Genomic DNA, 15,069 nt, shown 5'->3' on the forward strand with positions numbered 1-15,069 from the left:
CTGTTCCCTGGTGTACGCACATGTCAGTCTTGGGGCACATCAGCTACAAAAGGGTCTCCACCACTGTGAGAATCTTTTCCAAAATTCAGCGGTTTAAAAGACATATCAGATGCAAAAAGAGAGACATCCCCCTCCCCCGAGATCACTTTAAATACTTGGTACATCGAGGTTAGCAATATTTACTCCTAAATTTCACCTCTGTGTATGTGAAAGATAGGGTACTTTTGCCTTTAAAAATTTAGTAGGCAACTAAACTGAACATTATACACAGTAAGCATCTTAGTATTTTATTCATTGCATCTTTTATACAGAATAAGCTTCACTGATATTTAATTCACTGCAGTATTCTGCTGATGTATCAACAAAAGATTACATTATAAACAAAGAACAAAAATTTTGACTATAAATTGGTTTTATATATGTGTAAATTTTTTTCAGTTGACAAACAGCATCACAACTACCGAAAAAAACCTGAAATAAGCAGGTAAGCTAAGGCCAATTTTCTTAATCTCCAATTGACAGGTTTTCTATATGTCTCATAAATATTGGAAGCTAAACTTCAGCAAGTAAAAATAAAAGTATCTATAATTTCCTAGCAACCAGAATTCAAATAATGGAGAAAACATACAACAACAAAAAAGTTTCTTTTCACTTAAGTTGACATCTGCGATATATTTACACTATATATGTTAAAATTCCACGAGATCACGGAGGGTAAGGAATTTTGAAATAACCTGTTAAGCTTTACTTAAAATGGCACTTTTGTAACTCTGGTCTGGGATTTTAAAATGGCTAAAACATTGAAAGACAATACACTGCAGTATGCCTATACCAATATTACATAAAAAAGACAAACTACTCCATAAAGTGTCACTGAGATGCTCAACCAAAAATAATATACATTTGTATCTTTATCAAGATAGATATTACTGTAAAAATGCTCACATTAAAAATATAGTTATTATTGTTTGGATTTGCATTAAAACTAGAAGGGACTACATGAGCCAAAGTATGAGGAATTTGTATATAATGACATGCTTCCTCATTTTACAGCACTAATAAAAATAATAATAGAGAAAGCTCTATTATAAATCTTTAATAATGATGGTATAATTTCCCAGTATCTTTTAAAAACTTTACTATGCGTGTGTATGTGCATGCAAGCCTGTGCCGTGTGTGTACACATAAACACACAAACACATCAAAAAAACCCAAACCGAAACAAAGTGTATATATTACACAGATGCACACGTATCCACATTCCTGCATAGAACACTTCTATAATGCAAACAGTATGCAGGGACGCTTCCATGTGACAATCAAGTGCCACCTGCCATGTTTTCTAATTATTTCTTCTTTATGTTTTATCCAGTAGATATAATAACACTCTCCTATTTGGCCAAATAGAAGTGTTAAGGTTTTTAAAAATCCTGAAGTGGTTTAGCCTTAACATCACATACAAGAAATGATACTACAAAAATCTTTGATCACAAGTTCAACAGGTAAATTCATCATGAAATAGACTGTAAATTATTCTAAAAATTACTATTCAAAGATCAGTTAAATATTATGGCAAACAACTTGGAATTTGTAGAAAGTTTAAAATGTAATTCACATTACAAAGACTGGAGATACTTTATAGGTAGAACTTTTAAATATGGATATGACTTGCATTTATTTGTAAGCTTCTCTTAGAAATAGACTGGCTTCCTGTACAGGTGATGCTTTGTCTATACCATATACAGTAGAAAAATAAATTCTTTAGCAACCTAGAAATAGTTTATAAAACTCTTGAAGTTCCATATTCTTTGCTAAACATGCCAAGATTAGACTGACAACTATAAATAAAAAGCCATATAGACAACAGGTAAAGTAGAACAAGTTAAGAATACTACAATTTACAGGACAGACTTTATTGTACTATTAATTCCTGTGTGCTTTGCAATAGGAATAGGGTTGACTTTTCTTTTTTGTTTATGTTTTCTTAGAAAAGATAATTACTTGCAAGAATATAACACAATATCAAGATAATTTATAATATATATATGTACTTGAAACAGCAGCTGGGTTTATGGTATCATAGTAATCTAGAATGATAATCTAAGTCGTAATTAGAAGTACAATACCTAGGACATAAGTGGGAAAGGCATTTTTTATTTTGGGAAAATGGAGCAAATCAAACTCTTAAAAGCCTTAAGTCTCAAAATCATCTATTTACTAAAATACATACAAGACGATCTTAAATCTTGTTATAAGTGAAGATTACAACAGTGACCATCAGAAAGCTTTTTTTTTTTAAACTACACAAAACATTCTAGCAGCTGAATGAGCCAAAACTGTTTTCTTCTTTGCAGGCCTAAAAAGGTACATTTTGAGCATGAAAGAAAAAAGCTGCTATGAAAAGTCTCACAGGTAGTGTTCATCTATGGTCTCCCCTTTGCTACAGTTTGTAACCTTCTAAATTTTTTAATACTAACAAAATATTTAACCAAAAGATTTGTTTAAATTAAGCAGCATTCTTTTACAGCAAAAATGGTACCAATGTAAAAGGAAAATAAACGAAAGAAAAAAGATAATTTTTAAAAATGGTGCAAAACAACCCCAAAAATCAGTCATTTGCATTTTTAGTACAACATACCACAGGAAAAAAAATATGAATACAAGTTTGTCATTTTATATATACACACTCCAAAGAGGTTAATTGTCAGTACCCAAAGTATTTATTGCTATGTATTAGCAATGCATTTTTGTATATCTTTAAAGGGTCACATAAAAATAGATTTAAAGAATAGATTAATTGAACTCCTAGATTAAAACATTGTTTGGTTTAGAGAATTTTACTACAACAAAATTCATGTTTATGTATGAAAAGTTATATAACCTTATATGAAAATGTCATGAACTATTTTCTAAACACTACATGTATTCCCAAGTGGGAAAAATTAAAATATCTAAAATATATTAGATTAAGTTTACAAGATCATCAACGATCTTTTAAACATGCAGCTGTTTACAGAATTAACAGTTTTACAAAATGCTTAGTTCAGCAACGGAACATAAAGAAATAAGTAGGCAACATCAAAATTTTTGTACAATATTCGAAACTCACTTTTACAACAACCATGTCCTTGGTATTGTGCTGTAAGAAATAATAAGCGGGTTCACTCACCCTTAACAAACTGTCCACAGGTTTACTTAACAAGTAAAGATGGATGCTGAGGGACTGTAAAATTCTCAACAGTGCATTTTGCATTCTTCCATAAACCATCCTAAGCATACCGTCACATAAGTAGCCAGGAGATTACAAAATAAACTATAGCGGGGCTTTACTTGTTTACACAGAATGCTTGAATGTGAATAAAATTGCCAAAAATAGCATGTTAAATAACAAAAACAGCCATAAAGCTGGCTGTAAGCATTGAATGTTTCATAAATGTAATTTTTAAATCATTAAATTTCTATAGAAAAATTTTATTCACAATATATTGTGACAAATGGTCACAGGAATGATATAGTGATTGCGATAAGGTATCATGCATCAGCAGCTTTGTACTTTATAGCTATTTTTGCTTTTAAAAATTAAACCTCTCCAGTCATGCTTATCACATAGTTTTTATCTGCAGTGTGTACAAATGAGGAACACAGTACGGGATATAACAAAAAGATGTCCAATCAGCTGGATGGGAATTATTTTCCATAAATATGAAGTACATTACTGTATCCTGAAACATGCACGTCTATAGCTTGACTTTACTGTCCAGTGCCAGGCTGCCTGCAATCATCTTCTATTTATATAATACCGAGAGGGTCTGCTGGTAATTGTGACTGTAGCAGCTGAGGCTGCAGCGGGGGCGGTAACTGAAGAGGTACCATTGGTTCCACCATCTGCACAGCGTTGGAAGGTGGTGGCTGACAGGCCACTGGGTTGGGTGCTTCCACAATCTCTCCATTGTAAAAGAAAAATTGACACTGTTGAATGAAGGTCTCTATAACAGATTGGTGGATTTTGGTCGTAGAAAGAAACTCTCTGTTTTCAAAATCAGGTCTCATCAAAGTAGGCCAGAAACAAATCGATAAGTTATCAGCAGTCATAAAGTTGGTTTTATATTGCTGACTAACCCTGAAATGAGAATGACATGCACAGAGGAATTAAAACCAGTATGCTATCAACTAAAAACATTTTGATAACTCTCTGTTAACATTATTATTAAACAATCTCAAGATTTTTGTTACTCTCCTACAGCTATTCATTACAACAATTGTTCTTGTTTTCTTTAAGCAATTACACAGAAGAAAATTTAGAAACCACGACTGTTCCATATTTGGACAGCTAACAAATATAAATCCAATTAAGCTTTTAATCAAGAAAGAAATACAACATTCCACCAACATTTTCATTTTCAAGTGACAATAATAAAAAAACTTCAAATATCTCAATGAGCTGCAAGATTTTGGAAAATTAAAATTTTATCTATTAAAATGTTTGGAAGAAAAATGGCAGAAATGGCTTCATACTGCAGGACAGTCAGGCATTAGCTAACATCTATGGCACTCAAAGAAAAGGGCATCACATTAGATCACGTTAAAAATAAACACACACACACACACAAAACATCAAGTGTTGATTAAGGCATATCTCTGCAAGTTTTCTTCATACTGACCAGCAACAGAATTTGACCAAACTGTAAAGACCATCATCAGTGGGAATGTCACTAATATCAACACACATTAATTTTGTTTTATTTTTCAACATATAATGCAAAGGTTTCCAATTGTGTTTCTCTTCCTAGAAGCTTCCTGCTTTTAAGCAGGTGCTGAAACAGGTTCTTCACTTATGATCTAAATTTGTTATTACAATACTATTTCCAAAAAACAAAAGAACTCCCCCAAAACCCCAAAAATCACTAAACCACATAAAAACCAATAAACAATCCTGTTACCCAATTTATCATAATGTAATATCACCATTTTATCAAGAAGTAATACTAGTGAGAGTTACATGAAAAACTGTGTGTTAATGTATCTGACAAACACCTAAGATATTCAGCTGGGAACATACAATTCCTACATTACAGTATATAGCAAAAAGGAAACTGAGCTACAGTCATCCTGCAGAAATAGACAAAAAATAAAACTTCATGGAGTTGCCAGTTACAGTTTTGATGATTAACATGAGCAGACTGCAAGAATTTCTGACAGCTGGCTGTAGTCCATAGACTCAAAAGCTGTGAAAACCATACTAAACACTAGAATTAATGCTATAAGAAAATATTTTCATTTGTTTACAATGGATATATAGTGGTAACTATAAAGGGTAGGCTTCCATTTTATCATGCGCATTACTTACTCCAAATAGTGTGAGGGTACACAAATATTGCCTCTCAATCTGTTTTGAGTAAGTTTGGTCTAAAGGATATTTAGACACTATTTCTGAGTAACAGTAATATTCATATTCTCTTTCCTAAAATAATTACACTTTAACTTCATTTATCAATTAAAAAAAGCCCTGAGAGTGTAAATGTAAGCTTATATTTTGCTTAGCATTTGTATTAAAGAGCTTTCTTCCTATACCAGATTCTTCTGTATATAAATTCCTCCTAAAGTATACCCTAGAGACAAAACAGTGAGTGTCACTGTCACCAAGAATTAAAAAAAAATTAAGTGTAAGACATTGTGATGGGGCAATGAATCTGTCAGAGTTTTGAATCAGAACTGCCACTACCTTTACCCTAAAATTAGTATAATGAAAAACACCAAAAGGGTTTTCAAACTCTATAACGATGCTTCGTTAGAGAACAAACTGCAACATGGTAAGTTATAAAATTGGGGAAAAAAAAAAAATCGCACCTGCTTTGTAAGAAAGCTGAAACAAAAGCCAGATCATCTGTTTTGGGGGCTGCTTCCTTCCTGTCATTTTTGCTCTGAACATCTTTCGAGGGGCTTCTTCAGTTGCCTAGGCTAAAATATATACCTTGCAACATCCTTAAGCACCCCTAGGATTTGATTACATGTTTGGTCTTCTCATTAACCCTTTTCTCTCCCCTTGTCATGAGTTCACTGTTTGCTGTCTCTGTCATGTTGTTCTTAAATCTAATCTGATCTAGTTGTAGACTGCTGCTGCTGTGAACAACAGGTGAAATTTCATTCTTCCCTTCTTCACCCTCTCCACCAACTTTCTGATTATCAGACCACAGGGTGGCCATAGGGTCTCTGAGATCAGCTAGTGTATGCTGTAGAAAATTGGGTTTCCCCTCTTTCTGTTTTCCTTTAGAGCATGCTATAGCTAAAGACTCATTAATTAGAGCCAACAAATGCCAAAGCAGTGGAAACCTATAGCTAGAAGTGAGTAAAAGTGCACCTCCTTCCCAGTTGCAGCTCACAAGATTAAATATAATGAAAAATCAACTTTATTCTCTTCTGTGTTTAAACTTTACCTCTGTCCTTCCTAAGAGTAAACAAAAACCTACCAACCTCTATGCCATCTCCTACCAAACTTTCCCAAACTACATCAGAAACTTCTTCTAAGTGCTTACGAAATGTCTATTCACCTCCTTTTATGTTCATTCAAAATGAAAAATGAAGATTGATTTTCTTGATCCTGCCACCTTCCTCCACTGCAAACCATTCAGGAACTTCAGGCTGTAAACTTGCTCCATGACCTGACTTAAAAAGCTATTTTCCCCAGACTTTAGAAGCATAATATGCTATATGAGCCCTTATGTATGAAGGGAGAAATTATCAGAACAAATGTAAAACAAAACCATTATCAAAAAAGCCAATGCCAATCCTACACTGTCCTGTTTCAACCTTGTCTTTTAAAACTCACTTCTGCTTCAGTTAACCAACCACAGTTAGACAGCTGATATGCTCTGAATAGTGCTTATCACACTAAAGAAAAAATCTCACTGTTGTAACTTATGATATTCTCATGGTTATTTGTCTCTCATATTTCAATAGCAAACTCATCTGGATAACACTTGTATTTTCTGTTTCAATAACTAAGTCCTATGCTTGTGGACACACCACAATTATATCAATCACCAACCGATATTAACAATACAATATCATATTTCTTACTCTAATGATATATGGTGTAAAAACTAAGCATTTAAAACACCAGTTTGTGAGGAGAACTCTTCAATCATATGGAAGAGTTTTTTACCCCATTTAACGAACAACTCAGTTGACAAACATTTCCATTTTAACTATATACTCGCAGTACTTTACCAGAAAATACACACTGCAAAGAATTTAGTTACAAGTTCTTTTTAAGACTCTGTATCCACCTATATCTACTTCTACAGAGATACCTATATGCAATTGGTTGTGCTCATGTTGCTCATGTGCTTCTTGCTGAATGGAAGGTAACTACCTGACACTGCAAATGAGACAAAAAAAAAAACCCAGCCTTTCTTACTTAAGGAAAGTTTGTTTTGCTACTAGCAACCCGCAATGTAAATCAGTCATTATTAAAAGAAAGAGGCCATGCGAGAGCAAAGACCAGACCAGTGTACATCACTTGTGTTCTCCAGTAAGTTCTATGATTAATATATTTCATTTATCTGTAGGTAAGCATGCATTACAACCTATTCAGGATTTTTTAGAATTATATTTAGCTCTCTTAATTGCAGCAGTCCAGGTACTTGACACTGTACATTCAGCTGTGTTATGCAAACAGGTGACCAGATGAAGACTTCTGCCAATTCAGAGATTGCGACTCTGCCACTCAATCCAAGTGACACAAAAAGAACTACTGAAACATTTCAGATGACTAATAACTGTGTGAAGTTTGAGATGTTCTGTTTTACTTCAGATATACGAAACATATCTTACAATTTGTAATATGTAAATGCATGGATTAATTATATCCATTAATATGATTTTATTTTTTTAGGGCTGAATTTGTATTTGGCGAGACTGCAATAGAAAAATTCATCAATTTCCCTGTAAAGGAAAATGGGTAACTTTATAAAGCTTTAGCAAGTTATATTTGTGATGGAGAGTAGTGTAAAAGTAGGTGCCTAAATCCTAAAGTTTCTCATACACCCAGTGAAAAAGAGAAGACTCCTTCCAAATTGCACCTACTTTCTCTCTGTTGACTAAACAGGTAAATTAAAAGTTCTTATTTCTGCTTCCATATTGAATGCCCAATTAGATTGTTACAAATACTTGCAAAGACACAAAAGCACACACTAGTCTGGAACAATTTAACAACTTCAATGTCATGCAAAGCTTATCGGTGTATATGAACAGAACTGTCTGGCTGGAAATCACCACTGGAAAGGAGGACCTGAAAGTCCTGGTGGACAACAAATGGAACATGAGCCAGCAACATATCCCCACGCAAAGGCGGCGCACGGCACCCTAGTCTGCACCAGGAGTGCTGTCAGCACCTCCAGGGGAGCTGAGCTTTCCCCTCTACTCTGCACTGCAAAGGGCATGTCTGGAGCACAGGGTCCAGCTCTGGGCTCTCCAGCACAACAGACATATGGACATAGTGGAGTGACCTCAATTAAGGGATATGGAGATCATTAAGAGACTAGAGACTTCTCGAATGAGGAAAGTCTGAGAAAGTTGAGACTGCTTAGCCTAGAAAAAGCTCAGGCAAAGTTTTATCGTTGCTTGTAAGTATCAGATAGGAGGGTGCAAAGAGGATGGATTGAGACTCAGAAGTCTGAGTGGTGTCCAGTCACAGGACAAAAAGCAACAGGCAATAGCAAACATGGGAAATTCTGTCTGAGCGTAAGAAAACATGTTTTTAATAACGTAGTTAATGTGATTTCAGTGGAATTCAGAAAATAATCCTCTTTTGGCTGAAAAAGAAACATGAGTAAGCTGGTCTTTTTCTTCCCATTTTTTATGACTGAATATTTTATACTCGTGCACAAAAAGGGTCAGATTATGAAGTAGCATACTAATATCAGATTATTTTAGTAAACAGAGAAATTAAAGAGAAAAATCATTACATTTCCATGCAAGAGGCAAGATTTAGGAAGCAAGTGTAACCAATTTACTGTTACTTATAGCTTTGTTCTACATTTAACTTACTCAGTGGGGTTTTGCGGTGCCACATTTTAGATTCTAATTGAAGCTAGCCCAGCTTTAAGGACTGGGGGGAGGGTTTAGGCTAAATGACTTTAAGGTCCCTCAAAACCCATATCAGTCTATAATTTTAATAGCTACTTCCTGGCAAAGGGTGGGCGTGCACCAGGAAGAGGGGGAAAAAAAGGAGGGGAGATCTGTAACTATGGTGCATAGTTATTCTTTCATGCTTTTTCGCTCTGTACATGAACCATTCTTATAACTTTATAGTAGCAATCATGCCAAATATTTATACAGCAACAGCACCTGAGGACAGAATATACAAACCTTTTCTAATCAACCTCTAACTTCTAGGTTCATTTTCCAAATTTATAGTAACACATGAGCAATGCAGCATGATTTTTTCAATTTTTGGTAGTCAATTCATTGTCATTAACATAATCTTTTTTGCAATTGTTACAACTTATACAAAATTTTAGTAGAAAAATACTAAACCTGTTCAGATGCGTTATGATATATTTGAAGACATCATAGTTCACTGGGTGGAATTTCTTCACAATTTCTTTTAACTCGTGTAGCCGTTCTGTCTTATCCGAGATTTCTATAGAAATAAGTGACATTTTGTGATACATCTCAAAGGACATACTGAAAAAAGTGTTCCTAAGTCTTTTTACTAGTATAATGGTACAGATAAGATACCCAGAGAGAAATATCAAGTGAGAAAATATCTGATAAAATTCCTATGTGCTTATAGAATTGGATAGAATAACTTCTTTGTTATAGAGGTAACTATCTAAACACAAACATTTTTCTGTATTTAAGCAGAATTATTTATCTGTGTTTAACAGGAACGAATTGCATCATTAGCTCAATGTTAGCTTCTAGAATTATAACTACCAATGTAATAGGGTAATATCTTGTTAGATTTTCCTTTGCTTGCAAGATGTTATGACTTAGATACATAAATAAGATTTAGTGAGACTGAAGTTTCATAAAGATTTTGGGGAAGGAAGACATTCACATGAACTTAGAATACCTTAAGCTTATCAGTTATTCCAATAATTTAAAAAAATACCAGTGAGCCTGGTGCAGCTATTTTCAATATATTTTTAGGGGATTTTGACAGCCCCAAAGGACATTAATTATGCTTCAAAGAGGAAATAAGCAACATGTAAGAAAGGACTATGGAATAATATAACTTTTTTAAGAAAACAACTAATGCTGCTGGTAAAACACTTGTGGAAAATATCACTCAAGTATTGTAGAACCAAACATGCTGCAGAATATACTGCAGAAAAAAGGAATAGAAGCTTAGCTCTAAAAATACTGCTAAAAATAAATTTGATATACCCTAGTACCATAGAAACAATGTTAAATATGCTCTGATATAACCCAAATAGAAATTTAAAGCAGTGCTAATGGCAGTTTAAGACAGTAAGTCCACAAGCTATTGCAGGTTTTGACTGAAATTAACTGATATACTTTTAAGAAAAAATAAAACCTAACATTAAATAAGCAATTTGTCTGAAAAGTACAGTAGAAATAGCAGAATTAGGTATCTACAGATACTGTCCAAAAATACTAATGAACTATATATTAATAAAGTCCAGGCCCAAGCATTAGGTTTACACTAGTATTTTCACGTTTTGAAGAAAAAAACACTAATACTGTGTGTCACAGCTGTATCTTGCAAAAATGCGCAGCAGTCTTTCTGAAGCAGTTTGCTGCCAATACAAGACAGACACTCTTTAAAAAAGGGAACAATCTAGTCATTTGACTTGGAACTGCTTGAAAAATGTTTGTGAGGCAAACAAAATTAAGCATTTGATCTTATAAGGATTTCAAAAAGAATGTGAAAAACATCTAAAAGCGAAATGCCACAATAGGCCATAGATGTGCCTGATTTCTAAAGCCTACTTTGAATGTAAGACTTTATGAATTCAAGGTGTTTTTCCCCTGTTAGCAACTGCAATAGTTCCAAGAGCTTTCATCACACACAGCACTAAGGCAGAATGGGAAAGAAAAAAAAAAAAAAATAAAAGATGATTTCTCCAATTAAGATTTCTAGGAAAAGTGGACCTAGTAAGCCACAACTTATTTAGAAAAAATAACTTCTGTTTAGTTCATCATATAGTTCTTTTAATTTTAAAGAATAGAGAAAAATGTACATCTGAGCAATTCTAAAAATATTTCAGTGCAGCTACTCCTTTCAACTTATAACGAAGTAAAAACTGCAATAAGGAGAATCAAGATAACATCATTAGATGAAGACAATTTATTACTTACTTGATGTTTCTAACAACTCTTGATGCAAAGAATAAGGAATTAACGGATCTGGCAGATCTGCAAAAAAAGCTTTCAGAGCCCCAGCCACTGCATTTACTGTTACTCCCATAGATTCTAGACTGATATTATGATCTGTAAAACAAAATAAAACAGCAGTGTAAGTAAAACTACACTTGTTCAAAAATGCACTAAGAGGTGAACCTAAGGATGAGCTGCCATGACTTTGACCTACATGAAATCAAATAGAAGAAAATCTGACAGTATAAGAAAACAGTAGAAAAACAGAAAAATGAAGTTATCTAATTCTTCATGCAGACTTAAACGCTTTTCTCTTTGGCATTGACTGGCCTCTGCTTAATCACTTTTGCCCAATAATCAGTTTTAAAATCTATTTCCCCAATATTTTTTTTAAAACAGTCCTTCAATTTGCAGAATTCATGTGACTGTGTTCATGTGAGCACATGAAAATGTAAAAAAGGACAACAAAAGATACCAGTGACCACACACGGACAGATCTAGTATTATGCTCAGATTATCTGAAACAGCATAGTAAGGCATAAAAAAAAAGAAATAGTACATTTATTTTCCTTATCATCTAGGAGGAATTTTACTTTTTTTCACAGGCTCAGTTTCATTATTAATATCCAAGCACTTTGAAGAAATTAATTATCAAGATTTGTCAGTCCATATTATTCAAGAGAGCTTTCAATAAAATAAGTATTAAAAAGTACCATATTCTGAGAGGATAAGGGGGGGAAGTGAATGCCTTATGCCTAGGATTGCTTATTAATACAAGGAGAAGCTAGGACTGCATTTAAACTATTTTAAACACTAGAATACTACCAAAAAATTATTTTAACAGCACTTAAAACCATCTGTAACAAGAGTCTGTCCCATCTTTGGTTTATACACAGCTTCATTGGTAATAACCTGGACTATACCAATACAGTCTACCAGAGCATTAAGTACTCAGTGCTATGGAAGTCAGTTTGAAAGTACAACCCTTTTATATTGCACTATGATAAATTCACAGAGAACTGAAGTTCTGTTTTGGCTTTCAATAATGAAATCTGCCATTACCTTGATCAAACTGTTTCTGAATGTTGTCTTGATCTGTCTTATTCCCACTAACACGGTACAGGCCTTCAGTACATAATCCTTAAAAGGGGAAGAAAAAAAAGATTTAAAAACAAGTGTATATCCTATACAGCAAATCAGAGCCACTCATAATTACTAATTCAGAAAAAAAAAGTAGAAATAGAAGTCTTAAGTGCCTAAAAAGTCACACGTTTACCATTATAGTGATTCAAGACCACCAAAACACAAAATACCACTTGTCTATTGAGTCCACTATTCCACTTAATATGAGTCAGAGGAAACCACATTGTAAGATAACAAGAACCTGACTGCAGGCATTTGTGGAATAATTTACCCAAAATTGTCCTCCTCCTCATCTCTACAAGACTGCTGTTATTTCCACCTTTTTTTTTTTTTTAATCACCAAAAAATCTCAATTCTGGGGCTTGCTACCCACAGAAATTACATGTTTAAAAACTGTCTTCACAATTTGCGTTTAGCAATTTATTATGGCAAGCAAAAACACACTAACAAAATGCTCTGTAGGAAAACCAACCATTTTTAATTTATTCCCGATTTTTTTATTTCACAGCGTAACACACTGTATAAGACAAGGACTTAATCTTCTAACATACTTTCCATTTTACTGTTTATATTTTATAAACTTTACATCCATTTCTCCTCACTTCTTTCCTGAGGCAAATTATCGCGTCATTTACAAGCCTTTCTTTACAGGGTGGGGAAAGAGAGGAGAGGGAGAACAGTGTTAGGAAGCAGAGCTTCTCCAGGTCTTTCATTATTACTTTGTTTTACTATGCGTTACGGAGTCATCATAATTACAGCAGTCATTCTAGGTAAACAATATTAAAAAAATACACCTTTTTTATGAACACACACACACATACACGTACATATACACTCACTCCACTCCAGTGATTATGCTTCCTATCACATTGCTATGTTTTTCTGCCCGCTCACTGAATGAAAGCGTCCATCCCACCGATCACACAATTACTCAAGATCTTTTGCTTTGTTAATGTAGAACCCTTTAAGGAACACGGGTAGTTTACAGTTCCATAATTCTCCAAGTCACCTTTATGGGTGCAGAATTATCTATATCATAGATCTCCATAACAGTACATGCTTCTATTTAATAATTCTCAAGTTTTAGAGCTATATGAACTCTCTTGGGTGTTTACTGTCACAGCCCAGTAACTGAATGCATTTTAGATTATCAGAGCAATATATACCTCCTCTGTCACACCACAGTCACCAAGTGTGCATTTAAAGTTACCAAGAAACACTAGGAATCCTGCTACAATGCTCGAAGTACAGAAAGCACTTAACTGTTTCATTCTGCTAGGAACTTTATACCAATTAATTTGATATCAACTCTTCTAACTCAATTTTTCCTTCTTAATGCCTCAACAACTCACATGTCTCTTTACTGGCTGCATCAAGGATATTTTAGTAAGCTTCTCTTCAATAAACTTTCATACCTACCATTTAGCTTTCCAAAGCCATAGCCAAGAGTGTTTTCCTGTAAATATATATACCTGAACAGTCCTTTCAAAAAAGCTGAGCCTCATTCACTGACATCCTCAAAAAGCACGAGGAGATATCATTTGGTGGCACATGGCAAAAAGTGGTTTCAATGATTCAGTAGCTTCCATAGCCAGAAGAGGTTTCAAACCTTTCTTCAAAAGAATGCCCTGAATGTGCTACACGCTATCACAGAAACACTTTGCATTCATCTTCCAGAAGTCGTAAATAAAGAAATACAAAAAAATCACTGGTAGATAAGAACAAGCTAGAATCATGATTCTCTTTGTTTAGTATGGGAGGATTCTCAGTTGGAGACCCTACAGCCTCTAGGTATTCTGTGTTTTATTGAAATACTATTCAACTTCTTACTGCACAAAATGAATTGAATGTGTTGCAATAGCATTTATTTTCTGAGAAGCCTGATCCAGTCACTGTTTAGTAGGAGCATTTAAACCTTGAATAGTTGAACTGGGCTACTTGAGACAGAGATGCTCTATGGCGCCTTTTTTTTCTCTTTCCTGTTTCATCACGTAGTAGACATCTCTTTGCTCAGACCAGTACAGCTCTGAGAAACAAAGGCGACTTACAGTACTTCAGAAAATTTTCAGGTTAAACAAGGAGATGCCTACTGAATTTAGGTATCTTCCAAAAATCGTTAAGTGTTGCAATTCTGGATTAAGCAAACACATTTGTCTTATAAATTGCTCAAGCAAAAATAATTTTTCTTACTTGTATGTTCTAGAAAGTAACACTTCATGAAACAGTTGGTCAACTGTCACTACACTGTTTCTATACGGCACAAAAGAGACAAGTTTCATCTGTTTGTGCGTACACACAACTACAAGTCTGACAGTATAATTTTTAAGTAATGTTTCAATTCTCTCTGCTTTTTTTATTATTATCCAAACGGGTCTCTGCAATGCTCGTTACATCAAGATCTTCATCAAGTATAAGACACACTAGTTCACTAGATTTGACTTTTAAACTTCTTGCATATTTATAACATATATTCGCATTGAGAGAGTACGCTATTTTTTCTTTCTTTTTGGCTGCTTTTTAAATAATCATGTCCTTCATCTGCAAGCCCGTTGATTTTTTTTGAATTCTTATCTATTTTCT

General features: G+C 34.0%; 1 protein-coding gene across 1 annotated transcript in view; it reads right to left on the minus strand.

Moving 5' to 3' along the window:
- Positions 1–271: 271 nt before the first annotated feature.
- ARHGAP5 (Rho GTPase activating protein 5) overlaps positions 272–15,069 on the minus strand; it is a 51,966-nt gene continuing 37,168 nt past the window's right edge. The window contains exons 5-8 of the mRNA XM_082057990.1: positions 12,409–12,486; positions 11,329–11,460; positions 9,538–9,643; positions 272–4,120 (exon numbers count right to left, since the gene is read on the minus strand). Of these exons, the coding sequence (XP_081914116.1) occupies positions 3,790–4,120; positions 9,538–9,643; positions 11,329–11,460; positions 12,409–12,486 (647 nt within the window). The 3' untranslated portion in view covers positions 272–3,789. The remainder of the gene's footprint in view (positions 4,121–9,537; positions 9,644–11,328; positions 11,461–12,408; positions 12,487–15,069) is intronic.

This window comes from Streptopelia decaocto (assembly GCF_964273445.1).
Source record: "Streptopelia decaocto genome assembly, chromosome: 7".
Taxonomy (NCBI): domain Eukaryota; kingdom Metazoa; phylum Chordata; class Aves; order Columbiformes; family Columbidae; genus Streptopelia; species Streptopelia decaocto.